The following is a 25,913-nucleotide window of genomic DNA, read 5'->3' on the forward strand; positions in this document are numbered from 1 at the left end:
AGGAGAGACTGATAGAATTGATCATCTCGAGCACACCCATTGAAGAATTCCAAAGGAAACTCCTGGAACAAGAGAAGGGTGTCAAGTTGGCTGATGTGGTAAAGATGGGTCGCACGTTCGAGGCTACTGCATCACATGTAGAGCAGCTACAAACAATGGCCGGCTCTGCCAGTATCAGTACCATTAAGTCTAACAACCGTCCCTCTCAAACCCATCTTACCTGCAGAAACTGTGGCGGACGACACAAACCACGAGAATGCCCAGCCCATGGTGTTACCTGCCATGCCTGCGGCAAAAATAATCACTTTGCCAAAGTTTGCCGTTCCGAGCAACACCAGTCTCCACGCATCCCTTCACATGGACGCGGGCAACGACGTGGCGGATCAAGCAACCGCGGTGGAGGACATCACCGGAGGTCAGAAGCGAAAATCAAGGCGATGCAGGCGGAAATCGACGAAGAGAACTTCGACGAACTAACTTTTAGTCCGGTCGTCATCTCTTCAGTCTCTTCAACGCCCCAACAACGTGACGAAGCATTCGTCAGACTCAAAACACAACTTCCACGTAGAGCCGGACAACACAACGTCATCGTCAAGGTCGACACAGGTGCACAGGGGAACACACTGCCCCTGCGCATGTTTAGAGACATGTTCCCTGATCTACTGACAAAGGAGGGGACACCTATCAACAAGATCTTGAAAGAGAAAGGCGGCACGAAGCTGACTGCCTATAACGGCACAGACATTTCCTGCCTTGGCAAGATTACGTTTCCCTGTCGCTACAGAGGCGAGTGGCAGGAAACGGGGTTCTACATTGTAGATGTAGAGGGACCAGCCATCATTGGGTTGCCGTCGTGCGAAAAGTTGAAAATCGTGACACTGCACTGCAGCATTTCAGCGTCACCCCCAGCAGCTAAGGACAAGATCACCTGTGTCCAAGACCTGCTGAAAGACAATCCGGAGCAGTTTGACAAAATTGGCAAGATGCCTGGCCCTGTCAAACTTGTGGTGGATCCAGACGTCCCGCCACACATTGACGCACCAAGAAAAACTCCAATCGCTCTCAGAGACGCGATCAAAGAAGAGCTCGACAGCATGGTAGAAAGTGGTGTGATCAGAAAGGTGACAGAGCCGACGGACTGGGTGTCCAGTCTCGCCTACTCCAAGAAGCGGTCGGGAAAGCTTAGAATCTGCCTTGACCCCCGTCATCTCAACCTCGCACTGAAACGCCCACATCACAAGATTCCGACCATTGAAGAACTGACGCATCAGTTCTGTGGAAGTCGCTACTTTTCCAAGCTAGACGCCAAGAGTGGCTACTGGTCAGTTCAGCTCGATGAAGAAAGCCAGCTCTTGACGACGTTCCAGACTCCCTATGGCAGATATTGCTTCTCCAGACTTCCATTTGGTCTCAAGGTCAGCCAAGATATTTTCCAGCTTAAAATGGATCAGATCCTTGAAAACGTGAAAGGAGCCACCGGCATCTCAGACGATGTTGTAGTCTACGGCAAGACAGAAGAAGAGCACGACGAAAGCCTGTGCAACCTAATGAAAGCCGCAGCAGAGAATGGATTGGTTTTCAACTCGGAGAAGTGTACCATCAAGACGCAGTCCATCACATTTTTCGGCGCAACATACACTCCGGAAGGCGTGCATCCTGATCCTGACAAGGTCAACGACCTGAAAGCCATGCCAGCGCCGACGTCCAAAAAGGAACTGCAAGAGTTCCTTGGATTTGTGACATACATGTCGCCATTCATCAACAACCTGGCCGAGAAAGCAGCTGCACTCAGAGAACTCATCAAGAAAGACTCAGCATTCATCTGGGGTGAACACCATCAAAAGTGCTTCCAGGCCCTAAAGGATGCAGTCTCAGAGGATGCCACGCTGGTCTACTTTGACACAAGTGCTACACCAACACTGGAGACAGACGCCAGCATCAAGGGTCTTGGCGTAACACTGCTCCAGCAGGGAAAGCCGATAGCATATGCATCAAAGACGCTGACGGACGCTGAAACGCGATACGCCTGTATTGAGCGAGAACTTTTGGCCATCGTCTACGGGGTTGAACGATTTCACACCTACCTATACGGTCAGAAATTCCTCGTCAAAACGGATCACAAACCACTGGTTATGATCCTCAACAAACCTCTCGTCAGAGCACCCCCAAGACTGCAGCGAATGCTCCTCAGACTACAGCAGTATGATTTTACAATCGAATATAAACCCGGCAAGGACATGACAGTAGCAGACACACTGTCCAGACTGCCGAGCCCTGGCAACGTCAAGACCATTGATCTCGACCTCACTGTTGGCCAGGTCAGATTCAGCACGGAGAGAACCAAGTCACTCCAAGAGGAAACCAAACATGACCCGACTCTGAGCAAGCTTATCCCAACAATCATCAACGGATGGCCAGACACCATACAAGAAGTCCCCGAACCGATTCGCAGTTTTTGGTCATTCCGAGACGAACTTTCTGTGGAGGATGGAATCGTACTCAAAGGTGATCGTGTGGTCATTCCGCTAAACCTCCAGCAAGAGATGCTGAGACAACTGCACGCAGCCCACCAAGGGATAGAGAAGACCAGACTAAGGGCACGAGCCTCGGTGTACTGGCAAGGTATCTCGAAGGACATCGAAAAACTGACATCTCAATGCCCCATCTGCCAGGAGCACCAAAAGAACCAAGTGCCGGAAACACTCAATCCTCATGAGATTCCGACACAGCCCTGGGAAGTCTTGGGTGTAGACTTCTTTGCAGTGGACAACACCCAACACATCCTCGTCGCTGATTATTACAGCAAGTTCTTCGTCTGCAGGAAACTCCCAAACGACTACACCTGCAAGACCACCATCGCAGTGATGAAGCAGATATTTGCCGAGCACGGAATTCCCAAAACGCTCAAATCGGACAACGGGCCCCAGTTTTCGGCAAAAGCATTTCAAGAGTTCGCCAAGGAGTGGTGTTTTGACCATGTCACTTCTTCCCCCATCTACCCCAAGTCAAATGGCTTCATTGAGAGACAGGTGCAGACAGTAAAGCAAGCTCTCATCAAGGCAAAACAGGACGGCAGTGACCCTGACCTTACCCTATTGTGCCTTCGCACAACTCCAGTTTCCCCCAAAATTCCTAGTCCCTCAGAGCTGATCACCGGAAGAAAACCTCGTGGAAATCTTCCTACTCGACACACCGGAAATCCAACCGACGACCTCATTCGCGAAAGACTACAGCACCGCCAAGACAACCAGAAGTCATACCACGACACCAAGGCTAAGGACTTGCCACAACTGACCCCAGGCCAGCACGTCAGATTCCAAGACCAACCTTCAAGCAAATGGAAGGAAGCGGTGGTCAAAGAGAAATGTCAGGAACCAAGGTCGTACCTGATAGAAACACCAACCGGAAGAATAATGAGAAGAAACAGAGTCAACATCAGAAACTCGCCACAGCAACAATTAACTGAAAACACAGACTCGCCGGTTGCTGATAAAACTCCGACTCCAGTCAACACTTCAGTCAACACTCCAGCCAACACCCCAGTCAGAGCCCCAGTAAATAACACAGCATCTCCAACTGTCAACAACCCAGCTGCACCCTCACCAGCAGCAGCACCAGAGCCATCTGCTGTGTTCACTCGTAGTGGTAGAAAGATCAACCAACCTGTTAGATATAAAGAATAAACCCATGGCCTGTGCACAAGTAGACAGCATGTGTAGCTAGGCTGTTCTATTTGTCTAGTATCTGCCAAGGTATGAGCAGTTGTGTTTAAAGTTGGTAGAAGCATTAGTATGCTTTTAGTTGTGAAATTCATGGCCTGTTATAAGTGAACAGCATGAGTATGTAGGCTGTCACACCTGTATGTAAGTAACCGTGTAGCAGGTTACACATTATAGTGCATAGCAGCTGGATATTCCATATCTTTTTGTTATCTGACCACAGCCAGCTGAACAATCCAAAGACAGTTCCAGAAGATGTCATCATATGTGCCAAAGACAATTTTAGTCAAATCGTGTTTCCAGCATGTTTACCTGAAGCAACTATGTAATGTTAATAATACAAACTTGTAACATGAACACTCCAAAGCTGAAAACAGACTCAGAAATGTTCAACAATATTGTGTGCTCTTGATGTATGAACATTGAAATAGGAAAGACATTTGTTTGAAACAATCCAGCATAACTCCCTGTATGGAATTTTTATCTTGGAAAGGGAGATGTAATATGATTGCCTACACTACGATCGAGTATACGAAACCATAACATAAGTAAACCTAAATGTCGCATAGCTCTGTATCGTATAATGCACGCGCATGCGCTATGCCTTCCTACGCTTGCAGCTTCCTGAATAAACCACTGAAAACATGAACAACATGTTTTGCCTTTGTGTCAACAAATAACATTATAGAGGAGAGAGGGGGAGGTAGTTGAGTTTCTACACTTTGGACATCAACGTGTTATGCCATACTCTGGATCATGGACATCAACATTTCATTCTATACTTTTACACATCAAAAATGGGCTATTCCATGCCTTCAGATTGACAAAAAAAGCGTAACTTCCAAAATCCATAATTGAACATGGTTTAATGAGTCATGCACCAAGCATCTGCCCTTATCTTCACCCACTGCATTCCAAGGAGTGCACAACAGGTACTAGTAAACTAGTGCCCGTACTTTTTGTAGTTGATGGTGCAGTATTTTTGTGTGAGAATAGGCGACTTGCCCTATACTATCGGCCAGCGCCGCGAAACCACGCAAAAAATCTGGGATACCGTGCCTTGCGTGGCCTTGCGAGATCTGCCAAAAAATGCGGGCATGTTTTGATAGCTCTGTGAGATATAGCGTTTCAGTTCAGACACTTCGCCTTGAAAATGGTGAATTTGCACTGTGCAGCAGTTGGCTGCAGCAATGATAGCCGCAAGAATAATCCGAAAGTTCGGTCAAAGTACCCAAGCATGGCCCGTACACAAAGGAAAGGCGATCAATTTTTTATTTTTTATTTTTTTATATTTTTACACAAGCCAGAGAACACCAGCGCTTGTGAAGCGATGCGCCCTGATATGGCCCTTCGTGGTCGGCTGGGCGTTCAGCAAACAAAACAAAAACAAAACGAAGGTGAAGACATACCTCAGGCCCGGGCAGACCAGGCAGACCAGAGTAACCAGGGTTTCCTTTGTCTCCTGTCTCTCCCAGGTCACCGTCAGCTCCGGTATCTCCAATGGCGCCTTGAGGGCCCTGTAAACGTCATAAAATCATACGTCATAATGAGCAATTACTGCATGTGACTTGATAGGAGGTGACAGAGCTTTCGAAATAAAATGTTCAATAAGTTCATTTAATTGTAATTATACTTCTCTCTCTCTCTCTCTCTCTCTCTCTCTCTCTCTCTCTCTCTCTCTCTCTCTCTCTCTCTCTCTCTCTCTAGATCAGGACTAGCTGTAAGAAAGGTCCTACGGACCTAATGCTATCTTTCCTGTAATAAAGTTCAAAGTTCAAAAAAAAGTTCTCTCTCTCTCTCTCTCTCTCTCTCTCTCTCTCTCTCTCTCTCTCTCTCTCTCTCTGTGTCACGCAGACATCCACACGCTTTCACACACAAACCCCAAACGCAAGTTAATCTTCATACACACACACACACACACACACACACACACACACACACACACACATATCATATGATTTGAACACAACTCACAGGTGTTCCTCGGGGTCCAGTGGGTCCGCGGGGTCCGTCGGGTCCGACCTCTCCCTGAACACAGTGTGAAAGATAATTGAAAAACAGATTATCTCTAAATGAGAGCAGACCTTTTTGAGATGCGGTGTTTTACACACACAAAAACTCAGGAAACCCTCAGGAATGATTTAAACAAAATTGTATCATTTAATTAAGCCTTATTTACCAGCTGTAGCGAACATCATAGCAAAAGATCAATTTGTGATAAATATCAGTACGACAAATCAGTATCAGTACAACACTGATGCATAAACCATAGCTTTTTTGATTAATATAAGTACAACCAATTTAAAAATGTCGGGTAAGCAGTATCAGAACTACACTAAAGTATAAGCTACAGCTTTTCTCACTATTAGTTATTAAAAAACCAAATAAGAATCTTACGTTTGGAAAATGCTTAGTCGGCGGGCTAGAATTTAACAAAAGAATAAACCACGGCTATCCTCACTATAAGTGCTTTCAGCACAAATGAAGGCTTAAAGAATATCACATCTGCAAAATGCCTAGTCCACAAGCTAGCACTGTACAAAGGAATAAACCACAGCTTTCCTCAAAATTAGTAGTTTCAGAAAAAAAGAAGGTTTCAAATTCTTCGTCCGCAAATTAACACGTCACTAAACCTACCCGAGGTCCGCGCTCTCCAGATTGCCCAGGGGATCCAGATGGACCGGATGGACCTTGCAGTCCGGGCAGACCAGGTGCACCAGGCAGACCAAGCTCTCCACTTGGACCGGATTCTCCTGCTGGGCCTTGTGGACCGGGGGCTCCGTCGTTGCCAGGGGCGCCCTGCAAAGATAAAACAAGCAGTTGAGAAGAAGGGGGAGAGGGGGAGAGGGGGAGCGAAGAGAGAGGTTCGGAGGAGAGGTGGTAGGTCAGTTGGGGGTGGGACAAGCGGTGGAGGTAGAGTGGGGAGAGAGAGAGAGGGGGGGAAGAGAAAGAGAGAGAGAAAGAGAGAGAGAGAGATATAGGCAGAGAGATATAGGCAGAGAGAGAGACACAGAGAGAGAGAGAGACAGAGAGAGAGGCAGAGAGAGAGGCAGAGAGAGAGAGAGAGAGAGAGAGAAACAGAGAGACAGAGGCAGAGAGAGAGACAGAGACAGAGAGATAGAGAGAGAGAGACAGAGAGGGGAGAGAGAGATAGAGAGAGGGGAGAGAGAGAGAGAGGCAGAGAGAGAGAGAGAGAGAGAGAGAGAGAGAGAGAGAGAGAGAGAGTGGATAGACAGATAGACAGAGACAGAGACAGACAAACAAACAGACAGGCAGACAGACAGAGAGCGAGAAAGAGAGTGGGGAAGGATAGAGAGAAAAAAGTAAAAGAGATAAACAGCAACGGAGAAATAGAAAAAAATAAAACAATGCAGTGTTTATTTACTTTTAAAATCAATAATAATGAATATTCATAGATAAAGAACGTTTGGCTCTGGAAATATTGAATCGAGAAAAGCCTGACTGGGCCTGAAAAGCCTGACTGGGCCTGAAAAGTCTGACTGCGCCTGAAAAGTCTGACTGCGCATGCAATCTGACAATAAGACGGTTCACTTTCAGTTCATGTAGTTCTAAACTGAACTGGAAAGGACAACGGGGCATGGACGAACTTTGAACAGGAGTATAAGGATCATAACAAAAAACAAGAATGGTAGGAAATTGGAACGTTTGTTAGTGCAAACCAATAACGTTACATTTACATTTAAGTGTTGTTTTGTCATTATACACGTTCCAATTTGCTACCATTCTTGTGTTTTGTTATAATCCTTGTACTCCTGTTAAAGTTCGTCCATGCCCTCCCTTTCAGTTCTGTTCCGGCTGAATTTTGGAACGTTGGCAGTCTGTTTTTGGATTTAAGAATAAAAAACCCAAGAAAGGTAGGTTGTTGGAACGTTTGTTATTGACAAAACAATACATTTACTAATATAATAATACAATGAATGTATTGTTTTGTCAATAACAAACGTTCCAACAACCTACCTTTCTCGTTTTTTTGATTCTGAATTTTGGAACGTTGGCAGTCTCTTTGTTTTTGGATTTGGATTTAAGGATCATAACGATCATTACGAACGACAACAAAATTTCACTCACAGGGCTACCGGGTGTTCCGGGTTGTCCCGGGACGCCAGAAGGTCCAGCCTCGCCCTGTTGGCCAGGGAACCCGTCGTTGCCTCTTCTGCCCTGAGAGCCGCGTGGGCCATTGGGTCCTACTGGGCCCTGGGGGCCAGTTTCTCCGGGTACACCGGGGATGCCGTTCTCTCCACGCTGTCCTTGTGGGCCGGGCGGTCCTGGGGGTCCTTCGCCTCCCTGGTAAAAAAGGCAACATGGATAGTTTGTTTTAAGATGCGAAAATGGTTGGTTTATATACTTTGTAACGCTTACACTGAATTGCAAGGAAGATAGTAGTCCCTGCTTTGTCATGCTCGCGCTTAGGTAAAAGCAAGACAGTTTTTCGTATTTTGTAACACTTGCAAGAAATATCATTTCCCTACTTTATAATGCTTGTCATAACTGCAAGAATAATACGTTTTCAATTTGTTGTAAAATGCTTGTATCAACTTACCGGCATACCGTCTTCACCGCGGGATCCTTTGGTGCCAGAGTTACCGGGTACACCGGGAGCTCCGTTGGATCCTGCTCGTCCCTGGCGACCTGTTTCTCCCATGGATCCCTGCACACAGCAGAATCAGAGGAAATGTGAACAAAACAAAAGTAGAGAAAAAAACTACATTTATGTTGAGACAAGGCAACATCCAATGGTATTAAGTCATATTGATCATTAATATGATGTGCTGTCTGTTCTGTTTCTGCTGAAAGGACATTAAAACCCAAAAAACAAACAAACAAACTGTTCTGTTTCATTTTGACTGTAACTGTAAGTATACGTTTCATAAAACTAACCTTCATTAACTTTTGATTCAGATTAAAAGCTCTAGGATTGTGTCAATGATAGCTTGTACAGCTCCTCTTACATTCGTTCATGCTTTTCTTATAGTTGTTTATAATATGTTCCTATAGATTTATTTAGTTGCTTTCTTATGGTCGACGACGTCGAAGGAACATTGCATATCGACAATGACGCGTTTGTTTGTTTGTTTGTTTGTTCGTTCATGGGCTGAAACTCCCACGGCTTTTACGTGTATGACCGTTTTTACCCCGCCATTTAGGCAGCCATACGCCGCTTTCGGAGGAAGCATGCTGGGTATTTTCGTGTTTCTGTAACCCACCGAACTCTGACATGGATTACAGGATCTTTTTCGTGCGCACTTGGTCTTGTGCTTGCGTGTACACACGGGGGTGTTCGGACACCGAGGAGAGTCTGCACACAAAGTTGACTCTGAGAAATAAATCTCTCGCCGAACGTGGGGACGAACTCACGCTGACAGCGGCCAACTGGATACAAATCCAGCGCGCTACCGACTGAGCTACATCCCCGCCCAATGACGCGTGAATAAACAAAATCAACTGTACCATCACGATAATTTAAGCAAGAAAAATATGAATCAACGTATGGATTAAACATTTGATTTTCCTTCTTTGAGCCATGTGACGTCAGAGGCCTACTAAAACTCATATTTCTTTGGCTCCTGACACACACTAAATGGGTGGCCGAGTGGTAACGCACTTGCGCTCGGAAGCGAGAGGTTGCGAGTTCGACCCTGGGTCAGGGCGTTAGCAATTTTCTCCCCCCTTTCCTAACCTAGGTGGTGGGTTCAAGTGCTAGTCTTTCGTATGAGACGAAAAACCGAGGTCCCTTCGTGTACACTACATTGGGGTGTGCACGTTAAAGATCCCACGATTGACAAAAGGGTCTTTCCTGGCAAAATTGTATAGGCATAGATACAAAAAATGTCCACCAAAATACCCGTGTGACTTGGAATAATAGGCCGTGAAAAGTAGGATATGCGCCGAAATGGCTGCGATCTGCTGGTCGATGTGAATGCGTGATGTATTGTGTAAAAAATTCCATCTCACACGGCATAAATAGATCCCTGCGCCTTGAGTCCGAGTCTGGAGATACGCGCGCGATATAAGACTTCATAATAATAATAATAATAAATAACACAGAGCTCTAATATTTTCAACAATGTCAAAGTGTCACCCACCTTGATACCAGCAGAACCGGGCGATCCAGTTGGTCCAGGCAGACCGTTAGGTCCAGTGGGTCCCTGGGGACCAGGTCGGCCTTCCTGTCCGATCTCTCCGGGTACACCCTGTACACCCCGATCTCCTGAGGGTCCGCGACGTCCGGGTACACCCGCTTGACCCTGTTCAAATTATCGACAAATTCAAAATCAGATTGTTGAGTTTGTTCCAAGTGATTAATTCAAATCTGATTCCTAAAAGTGGCGTAAAAAGTTACTGTTCCAAAATACAACAATTCTAAAAGAAGAATACATCTTTTATTTCAAGAAAACTTCTAGTCTATTTTGTTTTAAATAGTGAAAATCCGTTATGCTATTTGATCAAATTTGATAATACACTTACAAGACATAAAACTGAGAGGGATTGAAACAACAATATCAATATAACCATGAAAAAGAGTTAGCACATATCTTTTTTGCATGAAGCAGCAGAGCATCTAAAAAAAACTACCACCACAACAAAAATAACACCAAGGACACATGAGACCCCCACTACAGATACACTTGCAATGGCAAAAACAAAAATGTACAAGACATGAAGTTAACGATGTACTTACAGGAGGTCCAGATCGTCCAGGTTCACCAGGAGGTCCTGCTTCTCCTTGCTCGCCCTGAGAAAACATAAGAACAATGAGGCTGTTGTACTTATAGTTAAGGTCCGCGATATCACCGTATGTTGTCTACGGCGTATCAGATCTCTTCTTCCCTGTTAAATGTAGAAACCTAATTTTTTGCTACGATGGTGTCACCCCCACTACCGCGCTGCACGCCACATTTCAGATTAGCCGGTCCAAAAACACCAGAGATCTGAGTGCAGACAGACAGACAGACAGACAGACAGACAGACAGACAGACAGACAGACAGAGTGAAACCTATACAATAGCTGATTCGGAAATACACACACACACACAAACACTCACTCTCACAAACACTAACTCTCACATTCTCTCTCACATTCTCTCTCTCTGTCTCTGTCTCTGTGTCTCTGTCTCTGTCTCTGTCTCTCTCTCTCTCTCTCTCTCTCTCTCTCTCTCTCTCTCTCTCTCTCTCTCTCTCTCTCTCTCTCATATAAAACGAATAAAGATGAAGCATTTTTGTGTGTGCTCCATTCAATGAAAGACAAATTCTGACTTACCTTGGTTCCGGCCAGTCCAGATACACCCTTGGAACCAGAAGATCCTGCCGGTCCCTGCATTAGAAAAGATGCATTATGGCAATTTGTCAGCAAGTAGACACGTTTTTCCACCCAGCAGTACGTAAACAATCTTTCTTCCCGGCAGTGAACACAGGTTTTAGCATAAGCAAAGAACCTTCTCTTTCAAAGGCAAGCTTAAACATCCTGTCCTGACGAAAACGAAAGGAATGATGGAAACGCTTCCTTTATATACATATAAACTCTCTTTCACAAAATGTCCTTCCCGATATAGAAATAAAAACTAGCAAAATAGCAGCCGGTCTTTCCATTTTTAGAGAAACGCGTTTTGCTTATCACTATGAGACTGTATCGTTTCTGGGCATGATATCGATACTGTATTATCATTTAGCAAAATAACAGGCCAATTAGAGGTTCACACTTGTGCACAAATACTTTGTAAATTGACATTTTTATATTTAGTCAAGTTTTGACTAAATATTTTAACATCGAGGGGGAATCGAAACGAGGGTCGTGGTGTATGTGCGTGTGTGTGTGTGTGTGTGTGTGTGTAGAGCGATTCAGACTAAACTACTGGACCGATCTTTATGAAATTTTACATGAGAGTTCCTGGGTATGAAATCCCCGAACGTTTTTCTTCATTTTTTTGATAAATGTCTTTGATGACGTCATATCCGGCTTTTCGTGAAAGTTGAGGCGGCACTGTCACGCCCTCATTTTTCAACCAAATTGGTTGAAATTTTGGTCAAGTAATCTTCGACAAAGCCCGGACTTCGGTATTGCATTTCAGCGTGGTGGCTTAAAAATTAATTAATGACTTTAGTCATTAAAAATCGGAAAATTGTAAAAAAAAATAAAAATTTATAAAACGATCCAAATTTACGTTTATCTTATTCTCCATCATTTGCTGATTCCAAAAACATATAAATATGTTATATTCGGATTAAAAACAAGCTCTGAAAATTAAATATATAAAAATTATTATCACATTTTTTTTTTTCGAAATCAATTTAAAAACACTTTCATCTTATTTCTTGTCGGTTCCTGATTCCAAAAACATATAGATATGATATGTTTGGATTAAAAACACGCTCAGAAAGTTAAAACAAAGAGAGGTACAGAAAAGCGTGCTATCCTTCTTAGCGCAACTACTACCCCGCTCTTCTTGTCAATTTGACTGCCTTTGCCATGAGCGGTGGCCTGACGATGCTACGAGTAAAATGGCATTGCGTTCAGTTTCATTCTGTGAGTTCGACAGCTACTTGACTAAATATTGTATTTTCGCCTTACGCGACTTGTTAGCATTATGCTGAGAGTCAGTCAAGAAAAGAAAGCAGAAGTAAGCTGGAATGTCGTCAATGGGGCCGAGCAATACATTCTCAAATCTAAACAAAAACATGTCAAAATACAAGGTTTTATCGAGAAAAAAAATAGATTGAAACAATAAAGAAAACAACTTACAGGTAATCCAGGGTAGCCCTGCTCTCCTTCAGGTCCAGACTCTCCTCGAGGACCAGGGGCTCCGGGCGGTCCGTTCTGACCCCTGAAACCGGGGTCACCGGGTTGACCCTTTGAGGCTGGAGGTCCCGCTTGACCAAGTTCTCCACTGGGGCCTCTCTCTCCTTGTCTGCCTGGACGTCCTGGCATTCCGTCGGGACCTGGGTTGCCCCCCTCTCCCTGTTGACGTCGAGAAGAGTTTGGTTTAAACAGCGGTTTATTTCTCATTCAAGTGTTTGTACAGAGTCATACAATCGTGACAAAGGAGCACAGTAGATTTGTTCTTAGAGACAACATAAGGAAGTTGCGGACAATATTCTTCAATTCATAATATTCAATTTATTAGAACTTCAGCGAATCTAAGTGGAAACTATACATAATTGAGCATAGACCGATACTGTAAAAAAAAAATAAAAAAAAAGGGGGGGGGGGGGGGGTGCCGGAAAGGGCTAGAAAATGAGAGAGAGAAGGAGAGAGAAACGGGCAGAGAGGAATGAATGAAAGAGAGAGAGAGAGAGAGAGAGAGAGAGAGAGAGAGAGAGAGAGAGAGAGAGAGAGAGAGAGAGAGAGAGAGTTTTTTGAAGCAAAACAATAACAATATAAAGGAATAAGCTGCGGAGTGTTTATCATTATTTCGATAATTCTTAAAAAAAATATTAATTTCAAGTTTATCAGCAGATTTGTTCTTGAAGCCTCATATATATGACGTCCTTGAAGTAATGACTAATGACCATGATTAATGACCACTGGAAAACGTGCAACACAACCCTTTAGAAAAGGGAAACAAATACATACTAATTCTCCTTTTTCTCCGGGTGGTCCTGGAGCTCCACGCTGTCCTGGAGGCCCCTAGAAACACGAGAAACATACTGTTACATCTCATTACAAGAACAATAGCACTAAGAACTGTCTTGACTAGTGGCGTATTAACGAAGGAATTCATTAAGAAATGTTAACTCAGCACAACAAGCAGTCATGGTGTTGATTATAGGTAAATACTTAAGTGGAGGGTGGGTCGTATCCCATGTAACATCCTTGACAGATCTGAGATGGCGAGTCTACCTAGGAAGGAGTTTAACTTTAAAGTACGTGTTTGAACACTCAATCATTTAATTTAAAACGCCGGTTTGGGGTACTTTGGGTGTTCTTTGTACAGTTAGAAAGCTCCTTCGATAAAACCATTATGGGTGCAACACATTGAGCAACCCTTGGAATTCGTGAGGTCAGATTCGCCAGAAAATGTGTCTCAAACAGCGTTTTAGATAGAGTGTCTGTTTAAACAAAACAAAAATACATCAAGTGGCACGCAGGTTAGTACAGTACTTACAACAGGTCCTGAAGGTCCAACCTCTCCTTGTTGGCCGGCCTCGCCAGGTGAACCCTGCAAAACACGACAAGAGTTAGTATGGTGCTTCTGTCAACTGTTAATATGTGAATGTAATGTCCGACTATGAAACAGGCATACATACATATATAGACATATCCTTAATGAACGAACACTGACCGAAGGCCAAAGTTCCTACCAGTGTAACAATACTGATGTATCACTGAGCGCTTTGCTGTATCCAGTGGCATTGTATGGCAAGGTATTGGTTTGAACTAAGCGGTCGGCAGAAGGTACACAATTATTGTGTTTTGACTGCGGTTGACAGATCCTCATGGTCTTCTACTTCCCAGTCAGTTCTACACTACTCGTCATAAAAAAACTAAACACATACATTTAGCTGTAGATCTTTGTGATGCGGCCAGTTATACCAAGTATATTGCTTACAGCTCGATAATAAGCGTGCAAGTTCAGCCTCCCGCGCTGGACTTGGTTTTGCTGTTGGAAGACCTGTTTTTCGTAATTGTTGTTTCGCGTTCACATTTCCCTATTATTCTTGCTCAGTTTATATTGTCCTTTTTGCCAATCATATTCCATACCTACTTATTCAAAATTGTTGATGTCCCAAAGATTGCAATACATTTGTCTGCTTAAGCTCAATGAAGTATGAAATGAAATGAGACGTATAAGCGAGCCTATGGTGTTCTCTACGTCCCATGCAGTTCTGTATTGCCATATCTGTCAATCATCTTACATATATACCTACTCTGTCCTGTCCAAAGATTATTTTTAATTAGCAATTAGTGCTATTAGTGTTTTTTGATTATGTTTAAAGATTGCAATTTATTAGCCTGCACAAGCTTAATGAAGTATGAACTGAAATGAGATAAAATCTTACCCTATTTCCATCAGGTCCAGCAGGACCTTCAGATCCAGGAAGACCAGGTTCTCCCTCAGGTCCCTGAGGACCGCGTTCACCAGGGAATCCACGCTCTCCCTGTTGCACATTACACATAGAATTATTGTGAAAATATGTGAACATTGCGTGCAGGTAGAAAATACAAAAACACACCTTGGATGAGCTATTCATCGAATTATACTGATATCTACGTCAAAAGGTTTATTTTACAAACGATGTCATTCAAAAATATATAATGCCAAATGTTAAAAAACATTTGTAAGCTGATCTATAATTACGTTAGTGCCAAAGAGGTGATATCTAATGTAAAGCGGTCTTCATGACGTTTCTTACAAACGATAAAAACATAAAAGTATTCTTGTTGAAATATATCATGGCGTCATGTCCAGCTAAAGCAATAGACATGATCATCACAAAGTCTTAATCACATGACACAACATCAGACGACTTCATTTTGCAACACACACACACACACACAAATAGTGGTGTAACTTGATAACATGACTACACAGTCCATGTGTAGTTAGTCTGGGCTGCATAGCTTACTAACTGCCCTGCTCAACATTGCATTTCATAAGGTATATCAAAAGTCGGCAGTTCAACAAAGGTCATGCATTGATTGGTGATTTTAATGGTACAATGGATCTCCCCTTTAAAGACCTTTAAAAGCTGGAGAAAAAAAATCAGTTCTTAAAAAAGGGGGAATTCTTAAAATGGGACTAAATTTACAGATGTTATGAACAAAAGTTCTGAGAAAACATGGACTTTCTTTTTTCTTTATTTGGTGTTTAACGTCGTTTTCAACCGTTCAAGGTTATATCGCGACGGGGAAAGGGGGGATGGGATAGAGCCACTTGTTAATTGTTTCTTGTTCACAAAAGCACTAATAAAAAAATTGCTTCAGGGGCTTGCAACGTAGTACAATATATGACCTTACTGGGAGAATGCAAGTTTCCAGTACAAAGGACTTAACATTTCTTACATACTGCTTGTCTAAAATCTTTACAAACCTGGACTATATTCTATACAAGAAACACTTAACAAGGGTAAAAGAAGAAACAGAATCCGTTAGTCGCCTCTTACGACATGCTGGGGAGCATCGGGTAAATTCTTCCCCCTAACCCGCGGGGGGTAAACATGGACTTAAAGGGAGGGAATCTTAAATTGGGGCGGTCCAAAAAGGGGGTTCCACTGTTTAATTAAAGTCGGCACAACACTCACAGTATCCTTGCCACTGGGCACTCCAGCCTCACAAATTGATCACCCGACTACACAGTCCACGTTTAGCTAGCTTGGGCAGTGTAGCTTGCTACCTGAGCTGCGCAATACATTTTGTAAGCTGTAACAAAAGTCGGCGTAACACTCACAGGGTATCCATTGCCGCCAGGTACTCCAGCTTCTCCAGGGGGTCCGGCCTCTCCGTCGCGACCAGCCTCTCCCGGGGCTCCAGGCAAACCAGGTGGACCCTAAACATGTAGTGAGTACATTTTACATTTCACTGTACATTGGAATATGTTGTGAGTAGCCCTGGCGAAGAAAAGATTTCTGACAAAATAAATTTGATCCAAAGAAAATAAATAAATAAATAAATGTAGTGAGTGAAAATCTGAATCAAATGAGGAGGAGCGCTGTTTAAGGATCTGAAAAACAAATGTTCGTAAGCGCTCTAAATGTATATAATAGGTGTAGCAAGAGGAAGTGAGAGTTATCCCGAAGCAATCTCCTGGCACCTGAGAGAATAACAAGCATTGACATGAATAAGCGACTTTCATCCTCAATAAAGAATGGTCACCACAAGCTCATACTTTCCTCATATTTCAAGTTAGTGAGTGAAGTTTGAAAAAGCAAGTTTTGAAAGATGGCAACCTGCAAAACGGGTTTTAGTCCAAAAGACTTTGTAAAAACAAATTGTTTTATAGTTGTCTCGTCTTTTTCGTATAAACGTGAGTAAAGTCATTTTGGGTGTCTTTTTTTTTATTGTCCTTCAGGTTTTATTTTAGTTTGTATATTCTCTCTGCAGTGGAAAATCGTCTCTTTGTAACAGTGTAAGGACCAAATAAACGATCGCGCGCGTCACACGGCGAGTTGAAGTTTAAACAGAAAGATTCAAAATACAGGAAATGGTTATACTGCCACATTCAGTCTTTTCCCATAACATCAGTGTTCATGGGACAACCCCTCTAAAATTCCGAGGGTTAACACTAATTTGCAAGCCTGAGGGGGAACTTTCTATTTTCTCTTCCTCTCTGTCAATCAATGATTTATCTGAAGGATCACGTATCGTACATCACGTTACAGAGACAGGTAGTAAGGCTTTTTCTCTCTTTTCTTTAAGAAAACAGGCCCTTTTATGCAAATGATTCACGTGCCTGGTTTAGTACAAACCAATTTGGAAAGAATACACACCATACTAGAACCTCCTGAGTGAAATACCAAAAACAAAATTATAAAAATAAAACAAAAATAAAATAATAACATTCAACACTCTGTGATAATTGTCATTCAAAGTGACGAAATTGCATCTTACCTGGAAGCCTGGGGAACCGGGACCTCCTTGGGGTCCGCGCTCACCTGCCTCTCCCTGCACAGTTAAGAAATCAGCATGAAATCTTTCCTGAACATTACATGTACCTTAACTTAATAAGGCTACGACATGCATGATGACCACTGGTAAGTTATGTTTACATCGCATCCCTAAGGTTATGATACAGATGCACGACTGCCAAAAACACACATATCTTTATCAGTTTCTGTGCACTGAAGTGAAATCATGTTGCAATCAAGATTTTCTGACATACTGTTTCAGATTCCGTTTGAAGCGACTACTTTCTTTTAAATGTTTTCCTTGTATCATAAAAGCGATATCAGACGTAAAACCAAAATAAGTCAACCGTTGCGAAAACAAGTTGTGAAAACCGCTATTTTCGGGAGCTGTTTCAGCTCCAGATGACACCCACGAGACACACTGGACGATGACACTAGTTCAAGTTGAAAGGGAGTACATTGTTAAACGTTTGTTTTTAGATCTTCTTTATGAGCGGGGTGACCCTGGGGTCGAAAGTGTGAGAGAGTGATAACGACCGTATGTTAAAGTATACATTGTGCTCACCTCAGGACCAGGTTGACCTTGGGGGCCCATTTCACCAGTTGATCCTACATCACCAGGAGGACCGGGAGATCCGGGGGGTCCAGGAAGACCGTCCTTTCCAGAAGATCCCTGAAACACAAACATGCGTTGATGATGAGGCAAAGAGTACAGTTCCTTGCAGGGACTCTGCCGGCAGACCCACCAGTTTCTCCTTCAGGTCCACCATATCTGACCAGAGTGCTGGGCTGACTCAGACTCAGACTCAGACTCAGAACTTTATTACAAAAGGATAAAGGTTTTAGGCAAAGCCTATTCTTCTAACCTGTCCTTTATACAACACATAAAGACAGACGCACATTAAAAATATAAATTCAATCATATAAAATACAGAAATACATTGTATGGAATGCAACACAATGTGCATTTAAGGGGCTGAGGGGCACAAGAAAGTTACCATCTAAACGGGAGCCAACAGCAGTGTTGGATTGGTTGAAACTGAGATTTGTAGTGATTTCAACCAATCAGAACCCGCAGTTTGTTCTCTCCCGTTTGGGTGGCACCCACTTTCGGTTCGTGCATCCTAGCCCTGGTGTCTCAGGTCCGTAAAGTTTGGGTATGACTGGGTTCCTGTTCCGCACAGCCATCCTTGTGTTTTTGAGATCTGCCATCTGTACAGGTGAGCTAGGTATGCAATGTTGAAAACATCTTTCTTACTCAAGAACCATAACACCACGCGCGGTATTGTCTAATCTCTTCAGGTAAGATCTCTCTAGATCAACAATATCAATGTCAAATAAATATTGTCCAGGGAGGACGAACTTTTGCTTTATATTTGACTAACGGTGGAACAACAACTGAAATCTTAAAAGATTCTGTTGAAATTTCTTCTGACAAGTTTTGAAAGCGCAAAAAAAATTATCATGTTAAATATTAAGTTTCATTACCTCTCCTTGTCCAAACAAACAATGGCTGCCTACATAGCGGGGTAGAAACAGTCATACACGTACAAACTCAGTCATGCGAAAAAAACACAGTTGTAATTTGGTAGTTTCAGCTCATGAACGCAGAAGAATAAGAAGTCCATCTTACCCTTTCTCCGGGGGAACCCTGAGGTCCCTGTGATCCCTGTGGACCGGCTTGGCCGGACGGGCCCATCTCTCCTGGTCTGCCATCAGTTCCTGGTGGGCCCTGTAACATGCATAAGGTGTGCTTTCATACAGCAAATGAACAGACACATATGGAAATACATGTTTGCTGTGCGCATCGTGTGGGCCCTGAAATATGCATAACGTGTACTTTTATACAGCAAATGAACAGAAAAATATGGAAATACATGTTTGCTGTTTGTGTCGTGTGAGCCCTGTAACATGCATAACGTGTGCTTTCATAAAGCAAATCAACAGAAACATTTTATGGAAATTGCATGCTTCCTGGTTACATCGTGTGTAGACCCTTCAGAGAACCCTATCCAAACAAAATGAACAAAGAACCAAACGAAATAGAATAAGAACAACAGAAAAGAAAAGAAGAATATACCGGTAGTGAGATGCAATCCGTGTTCAGAGTCTCTCAGGCATTTGAGTTGTACTGAACAATGCATTCTTTGGATAATTGTAACTTGTAAACTACCTTTTATTCTGTTAGGTGAAAGGAAATCTTTCGCTGAAACATAGATGTGTGATTTGCACACATATGAAAGCAACAAACAAACAAACAAACAGACTATCAACTTACAGGCTCACCGGGGTTACCACTGCTGCCATCTGGACCGGGGATACCGGGTGAACCCTGCAACATATACAAAGAACAGTTTAGAGATTTCAATAATTGGATTCTGAAACATGTTTGATTAATCATAATTAGACTCATAAAGAAACGGCGCTTTCCGTCCGTGTGCCATTAGCATTTTCAACATACAGTCAACCAGGGAACATAAAGTCATTGTGATTGTGTGTATACCAAAGAGTTTGTGTTTTTTTCTTTTCGTTTTTAAACAACAACAACATTGTTTAGACAAAGTGTGATTCAGGATGAATGTTTTGTTTGTTGAGGACTCTCCCTCCCTCCCCCCCCCCCTTCCAATCTGCCTTTCGTTCTCTCTATCCCTTACATATTTTCTCGCTCTGTTCTGCCCGTCTGATTGGCTCTGTATCTCCCTTAATTCTCTCGCTCTGTTTCTTCACCATCAAAGAAGGTCTTTCCTTTGTCTCTTTCTTTCAACAACCAGTCCCACTTTCTGCTGGTCTTTCCCCCATATTTCACACCTACACTAATATGCACACATTCACATTCCACATCCCTCTGTCTGTTTGCTGTTGTTGGTGGTCATTGAATGATACCACATAAATTCAACAAACCGAGGTCTCTCTTCATGACCCACCCATTTGAAAGAAAATCCCTGGCTGACAACACTAAAGCAAAGTTCGAAAATAAAGTTCGTGATACATGCAAATACTATCATGTCAAAGTTATGTCTTTCCTTTTATATAAATGTATGTCGCGCTAGGAAATGACAACGAATTTTCAGACAAAAAAGTTTGCCTCAGTGACTGTGTCTTATCAGCAGAGGAAAAAAATCAGTAAGGTCACACCACCAGGCTATGCATGTATTGGTATCGTATCTTATTAAGTAAGGTCTACTTACAGCTTCGCCAGGAGGACCGGGTGGGCCGGGACGACCAGACTCGCCCTGCAACAACAAGTGTAACATGTATAGTACTGAACACAGTCAATTACAGAACAGATGCAATGGAAACATTCAACAAGAGAGAGACAAAACAACTAAGACAAGACAAGACAATAGGTCATTTACTTTTAGGCCATTGGCCCTTAGAAAGAGGGTAATTTACACAATGACAGTTTTTTTTGGTAAAGCTAGCAGCTTGAACCGACATATGAAATCAAACGAATCTAAATCCAATCTTACAAACAAAATCTGACAAAAACAGACATGTATTCAAGATTGATTAAATAGTGTAACTGTACAAAAAAAACACATTGAACTTGTAGTCATCAAATCCAATCTGACAAAAACAGACATGTCTTCAAGATTGATAAAATATTGTAACTGTAAAAAAAAACCATGGAACTTGTAGTCATCAAATCCAATCTGACAAAAACAGACATGTCTTCAAGCTTGATGAAATATTTTGACTGTGAAAAAACATTGAACTTGTAGTCATCAAATCCAATCTGACAAAAACAGACATGTCTTCAAGATTGATAAAATATTTTGACTGTGAAAAAACATTGAACTTGTAGTCATCAAATCCAATCTGACAAAAACAGACATGTCTTCAAGATTGATGAAATATTTTGACTGTGAGAAAACACATTGAACTTGTAGTCATCAAATCCAATCTGACAAAAACAGACATGTCTTCAAGATTGATAAAATATTTTGACTGTGAAAAACACTGGCTTTCTAGTTATATTTTACTTACAGAACTTCCAGATTCTCCCCTAGGACCTCGACCTCCGCCTTCACCATCCTCTCCCTTGGGACCTGAGGCCCCTGGGGATCCTGGCATGCCACGTCCTCCGGGCAGACCCTGGAGAGAACAAGACAGTCATACCTTCTTTTATTTCAGTACTTCGGGCCAGTTGCACTCACCGACTCGTCAGTAAGGTGGGATTTGGGGGGGGGGATATGTTGAAGAGAGAGAGAGAGAGAGAGAGAGAGAGAGAGAGAGAGAGAGAGAGAGAGAGAGAGAGAGAGAGAGAGAGAGAGAGAGAGAGAGAGAGAGAGAGAGAGAATACGAATACGAATACGAAAACGAAAGTGTATTCAGTTTTAGGCCAGAGCCCCTTCTGAAAGAGAGAGAGAGAGAGAGAGCTAGAGAGAGAGAGAGAGAGAGAGAGAGAGAGAGAGAGAGAGAGAGAGAGAGATAGAGAGAGAGAGAGAGAAAGAGAGAGAGAGAGAGAGAGAGAGAGAGAGAGAGAGAGAGAGAGAGAGAGAGAGAGAGAGAGAGAGAGAGAACAAGAGTTTTTGTTTCAGCAGAGATCTGTTCGTGCGTCTCGGTCTGTGTGGGTGATGGTGGTAGCTGGAGTGCTGAGTGTTGTTGCTTTAAGTGGCTGTGATTGTTTATGTTTCGGCGGTTGCTGTACTTCTTGTTCTTTGAGATGTCTAACATGTTATCTGTTTTTTTTCTTTTTTTGGTTCTTCTTTTCAAATCTTAATATTTTCTGCTTCGTAGGGTCAAAAACTATGAGACATCTCAGCTTTAAATTCCACATCAGTGCACCCTCACGTGACAGCACACAGACACACACAAACGCACGCACACACGAATGCACGCACACGCATACACACACACACACACACACACACACACACACACACACACACACACACACACACACTTACCCTCTCTCCCTGCACGCCAACGGGTCCGGGGGCACCGGAGCCACCTCTTGAGCCCTGAAGGTAAAGACAGGAACATTCATAACGTTCAGAAATATAGGAAAATAAGCAATATATTTGCACTCTGATGTTATACCATACCATACAATACAATACAATACAATACAATACAATACAATACACTATATTACAATACATTACAATACAATAATACTTTATAATCTCAAAAGAAAAATTATATTGTGTCAGAACACATATAATAATAACATTAAAACACATCAACTCGTATAAACATTAATTGATGGTTACACTTACGAATTTGACACAAAAGGAAAATGTGCGCTTGTAAACAGATGAAATTTGTATTTCACAGGATTGTGATAACAGACGAGGTTTACGTAATAAATCGGCAAATTGTTGAAACAATCAGGACATACTCGTGTAGTCTGGAGATCTCAAGAATAATCTCTGGAACTTTAAAAAACAAAAACAAAACGAAACGAATGGCTGGACAGTTTTTTGTTGGTTTGTTGACCCTCCACCACGGAAAGAGTCGCATGTCACCTTTGCATGATTTTCATATTTTTACATTTGCCTAAAGAGTTTTTTTATGCTCTATCCAGTGGTGAAAACCGTTTTAAAAAAAGGGCGAAAACTGTTTGAGTTATAAGCCTGTGACTAAGGTGACCCTCACACTGTTACCAGACACTCCCCGGACTTATATAAAGCCTAGCGCAGAACCGCGCGAGGTGACATGCGACTCATTTCGTGGTGGAGGGTCACATATGTTATTTGCAGTAGGTGATTACTCAAAACACAATGCTCATAAGAACAAGAAGAAAAAAATCAATGTTTCCAAATCCCCGACCGGGACACAGTTCGAACAATTTCCGGAGGACATAATGTAAATAAAAAGAAAACTTCAATTTACAACAACAAAAAGCCCGAACAAAACGAAACAAAAACAAAAGAGGCAACTGCCCTAATATTTGTGTCCTTGTCATAATGTAGGAAACACTTTTTTGTGTGTGGCATAATACGAGTTTACTTACACGTCGACCCTGGGGTCCGGCTGGTCCGGGTCTACCCTGATCTCCAGGCTGTCCAGTCTGACCTTTCTCTCCGGCTGTTCCTTTGTACCCGCTCTGGCCAGGGATACCCTGAATAACAGACAAAATAAACCGGTTGTAAAAAAAAAAAAAAAGGGAAAAAAAGGGAAAAAAAGGCTTGAAAAAAGTGAAATTTAACGCAAACTTTAAAACATAAAGTAAGTGAGGTTAGAATACAAGCGATATTTGAAAAATAAGTGAAATATGTGTTTAGATTTAGAAGTCTTGTTAACTATAATTTACAAAGTCAATACAGGTAAAAGCAAACCTTAAAACAAATTTGAAAGAAAAAAACACTGAAACAGAAGCAAGAATGCAATATAACTTAAGTTCATAGTAACATTTACTGTAGTCTAGACCTGACAGATTTGAAAAATAAATGGGACACCATTTATTTTAATCATTAAAGAATTAAACAACTAAAAAACACTATAATTTTATACAGAATACAGGTTGACAATACTTTCACAGTCATGTACACACCTCACGTTATGAATATATACCAGAATTGAAAAACAATTCGGCACTCACCAACACAAATAAAGCACAGACAAAGTCGAATTTTCGCCTATTGAGGCTTCTTTAGGACAACGAATACAGAAGAAAACCAAAAACAGATGCATACTTTTGATTTTGTTTTTGCTTCTGGTTCTTGTTTTCTTGTTGAGTGCCGATTTCTTTTGTTTTTCAAGACTGTTTTCACCCACAGTCATCTTGTTGTTTAGATTTGTATATATATACATACCATTATAACTGAGTAACTTACAAACGCACCCTTGGGTCCAGGCATACCAGGACTACCGGTCAGATCAGGAACACACCTCACATTATATATATACCAGTTTGTTTGAGTAACTTACAAAAGCACCCTTGGGTCCAGGCATACCAGGGCTACCGCCCAGACCAGGCTGACCTCGTGGTCCAGGGAATCCAGGAGGCCCAGAAGAACCGGGGTCACCCTGAAAGTGGACCACGTCATATGATGAAAATAAATCATACTGGTCGAACCAACAATACCATCGGTCCATGCGCGTTTTGCATGCACATTAGCAATAGGAAATGGAGAGAAGTGAATGGTCAAAACCAAGAAAGAGAGAAAGAAAAAAGAAAACCTTCAAAAGACCAAAAAGAACACATCCCTCAAAAAAATTTTTTTAATTCTTGGAACTAAATATGTGTAATTCACAATAACTTCACATTACAAAACACCGAAATAATTGCTGATTGAAGACTCTTCAAATGAAATAGACACTAATATGTACATACATAAAAAATATAGTTGTGACAACGAACAATGTGGCATTTAGTTTCAATAGATGTTTCATTTCGTATTTGTTTTGTCTTTATTTCGTAAGGTTGCAAGTCTACCTGTACTCGACTTACAACAAACAAACAACAACAAATAAACTGATACGAACAGCAACAACATCAAAAAGACCAAACCTTAGAAAAAACAATATTAACTAACAATTCAGCAGACATAGGATCCTAACGTCAATGTTTTTACTGAAATTACTGATATTAAGCAACGCTGTAGCTCAAGCCTGCTTCTCAGTTCTGACTTTGATAAACAAAAACTACAATAATCGCTTTAGCCGGGGTTTTAAAGTTCATGGAAGATCGTACATGAATGGTCAAATTTCACCTCAGATTCGGTGATATATGAGCCAATGTCAAAAGGTGCTGTCTGACAGCTTCGAAAATCAAAGTACATCCAAAGTAAAATGACTGGTGTTTTGAGTTGCTTAACACATTCAGTATATAGTTTCTAAAGGAGAAAAGGGAAAATCTTTCACAACGGCTGTGTTATTTGGCCGTTAAGTTGAGGCTTGACGAGTGTCTCTTGTGGCATGTAAGGACATAAACCTGATTTTTTCAATTTTTTTTTCTAGAACTTTCATTTCTACTGAGCTCGCATATGAGTATTGGGGTGTAGATTAAATATAATCAAGTTAAAAGCGCATAAAAGAAAGAAATTAAAAATTTTGTGGAAAAAAAATGAAATTTGATAAAAAAAGTGTCTAGTGTGACATTGTGACGACAAAGCTTAAATTAGCCAGAAATGGTACCAAACTTCAAAATATAGTGGTTATTTTCATTGTTTTTCCTTTTCACCGACAGTTTTTGTTCAAAACTGGTTCTTTTGTGTATCTAGTTGAACAACAACATTTTTTGGAAGCTTTTTTAAAGTTTGAGTTTTTGTGACGCAAAGAGTCACGCTAGACACGCAATTTTCAAACTTTAATAATTTCTTTAAAAAGCGGACAAATGGGACGAAAAACACACAGAACTATGTATTGGGGTTCATGCAATCATTTGGTTTAAATCCAACTGCCCAGAAAAAAGCTTATTAGCATTTTTTCTAAAACTATCGAGAGTACTCAAACACCTTGTCAAAATATGTCCCTAAAAAGCACTAATTTGCGTAATTAATGAGGAGCAGAATTTTAACTGTTTATAGTTAGTCTTTGGTTTTTCTCTGCGATCATCTTTATTCATTAATCTCTCAGAAAAACCAAAAGTTCCATCTGAGTGTACATTCAGTAAATAGTTACAGAACTTATAAAATACCTAGCGTACCCACAGCACCTTTTGAC

At 41.9% G+C, this 25,913-nt stretch overlaps 1 protein-coding gene across 1 annotated transcript in view; it reads right to left on the minus strand.

Moving 5' to 3' along the window:
- The window catches only part of LOC138947303 (collagen alpha-1(I) chain-like), a 65,433-nt gene that overhangs the window by 8,866 nt on the left and 30,654 nt on the right, over positions 1-25,913 (minus strand). The window contains exons 15-36 of the mRNA XM_070318752.1: positions 24,177-24,275; positions 23,260-23,367; positions 22,211-22,264; positions 21,288-21,395; positions 20,489-20,533; positions 19,579-19,632; positions 18,934-19,032; positions 17,866-17,973; positions 17,284-17,337; positions 16,124-16,222; positions 14,736-14,834; positions 13,841-13,894; positions 13,309-13,362; positions 12,478-12,693; positions 10,999-11,052; positions 10,420-10,473; positions 9,824-9,985; positions 8,281-8,388; positions 7,809-8,024; positions 6,357-6,518; positions 5,694-5,747; positions 5,129-5,236 (exon numbers count right to left, since the gene is read on the minus strand). Coding sequence (XP_070174853.1) covers positions 5,129-5,236; positions 5,694-5,747; positions 6,357-6,518; positions 7,809-8,024; positions 8,281-8,388; positions 9,824-9,985; positions 10,420-10,473; positions 10,999-11,052; positions 12,478-12,693; positions 13,309-13,362; positions 13,841-13,894; positions 14,736-14,834; positions 16,124-16,222; positions 17,284-17,337; positions 17,866-17,973; positions 18,934-19,032; positions 19,579-19,632; positions 20,489-20,533; positions 21,288-21,395; positions 22,211-22,264; positions 23,260-23,367; positions 24,177-24,275 — 2,169 coding nt within the window. The remainder of the gene's footprint in view (positions 1-5,128; positions 5,237-5,693; positions 5,748-6,356; positions 6,519-7,808; positions 8,025-8,280; positions 8,389-9,823; positions 9,986-10,419; positions 10,474-10,998; positions 11,053-12,477; positions 12,694-13,308; positions 13,363-13,840; positions 13,895-14,735; positions 14,835-16,123; positions 16,223-17,283; positions 17,338-17,865; positions 17,974-18,933; positions 19,033-19,578; positions 19,633-20,488; positions 20,534-21,287; positions 21,396-22,210; positions 22,265-23,259; positions 23,368-24,176; positions 24,276-25,913) is intronic.

Source organism: Littorina saxatilis, linkage group LG14, assembly GCF_037325665.1.
Source record: "Littorina saxatilis isolate snail1 linkage group LG14, US_GU_Lsax_2.0, whole genome shotgun sequence".
NCBI lineage: Eukaryota > Metazoa > Mollusca > Gastropoda > Littorinimorpha > Littorinidae > Littorina > Littorina saxatilis.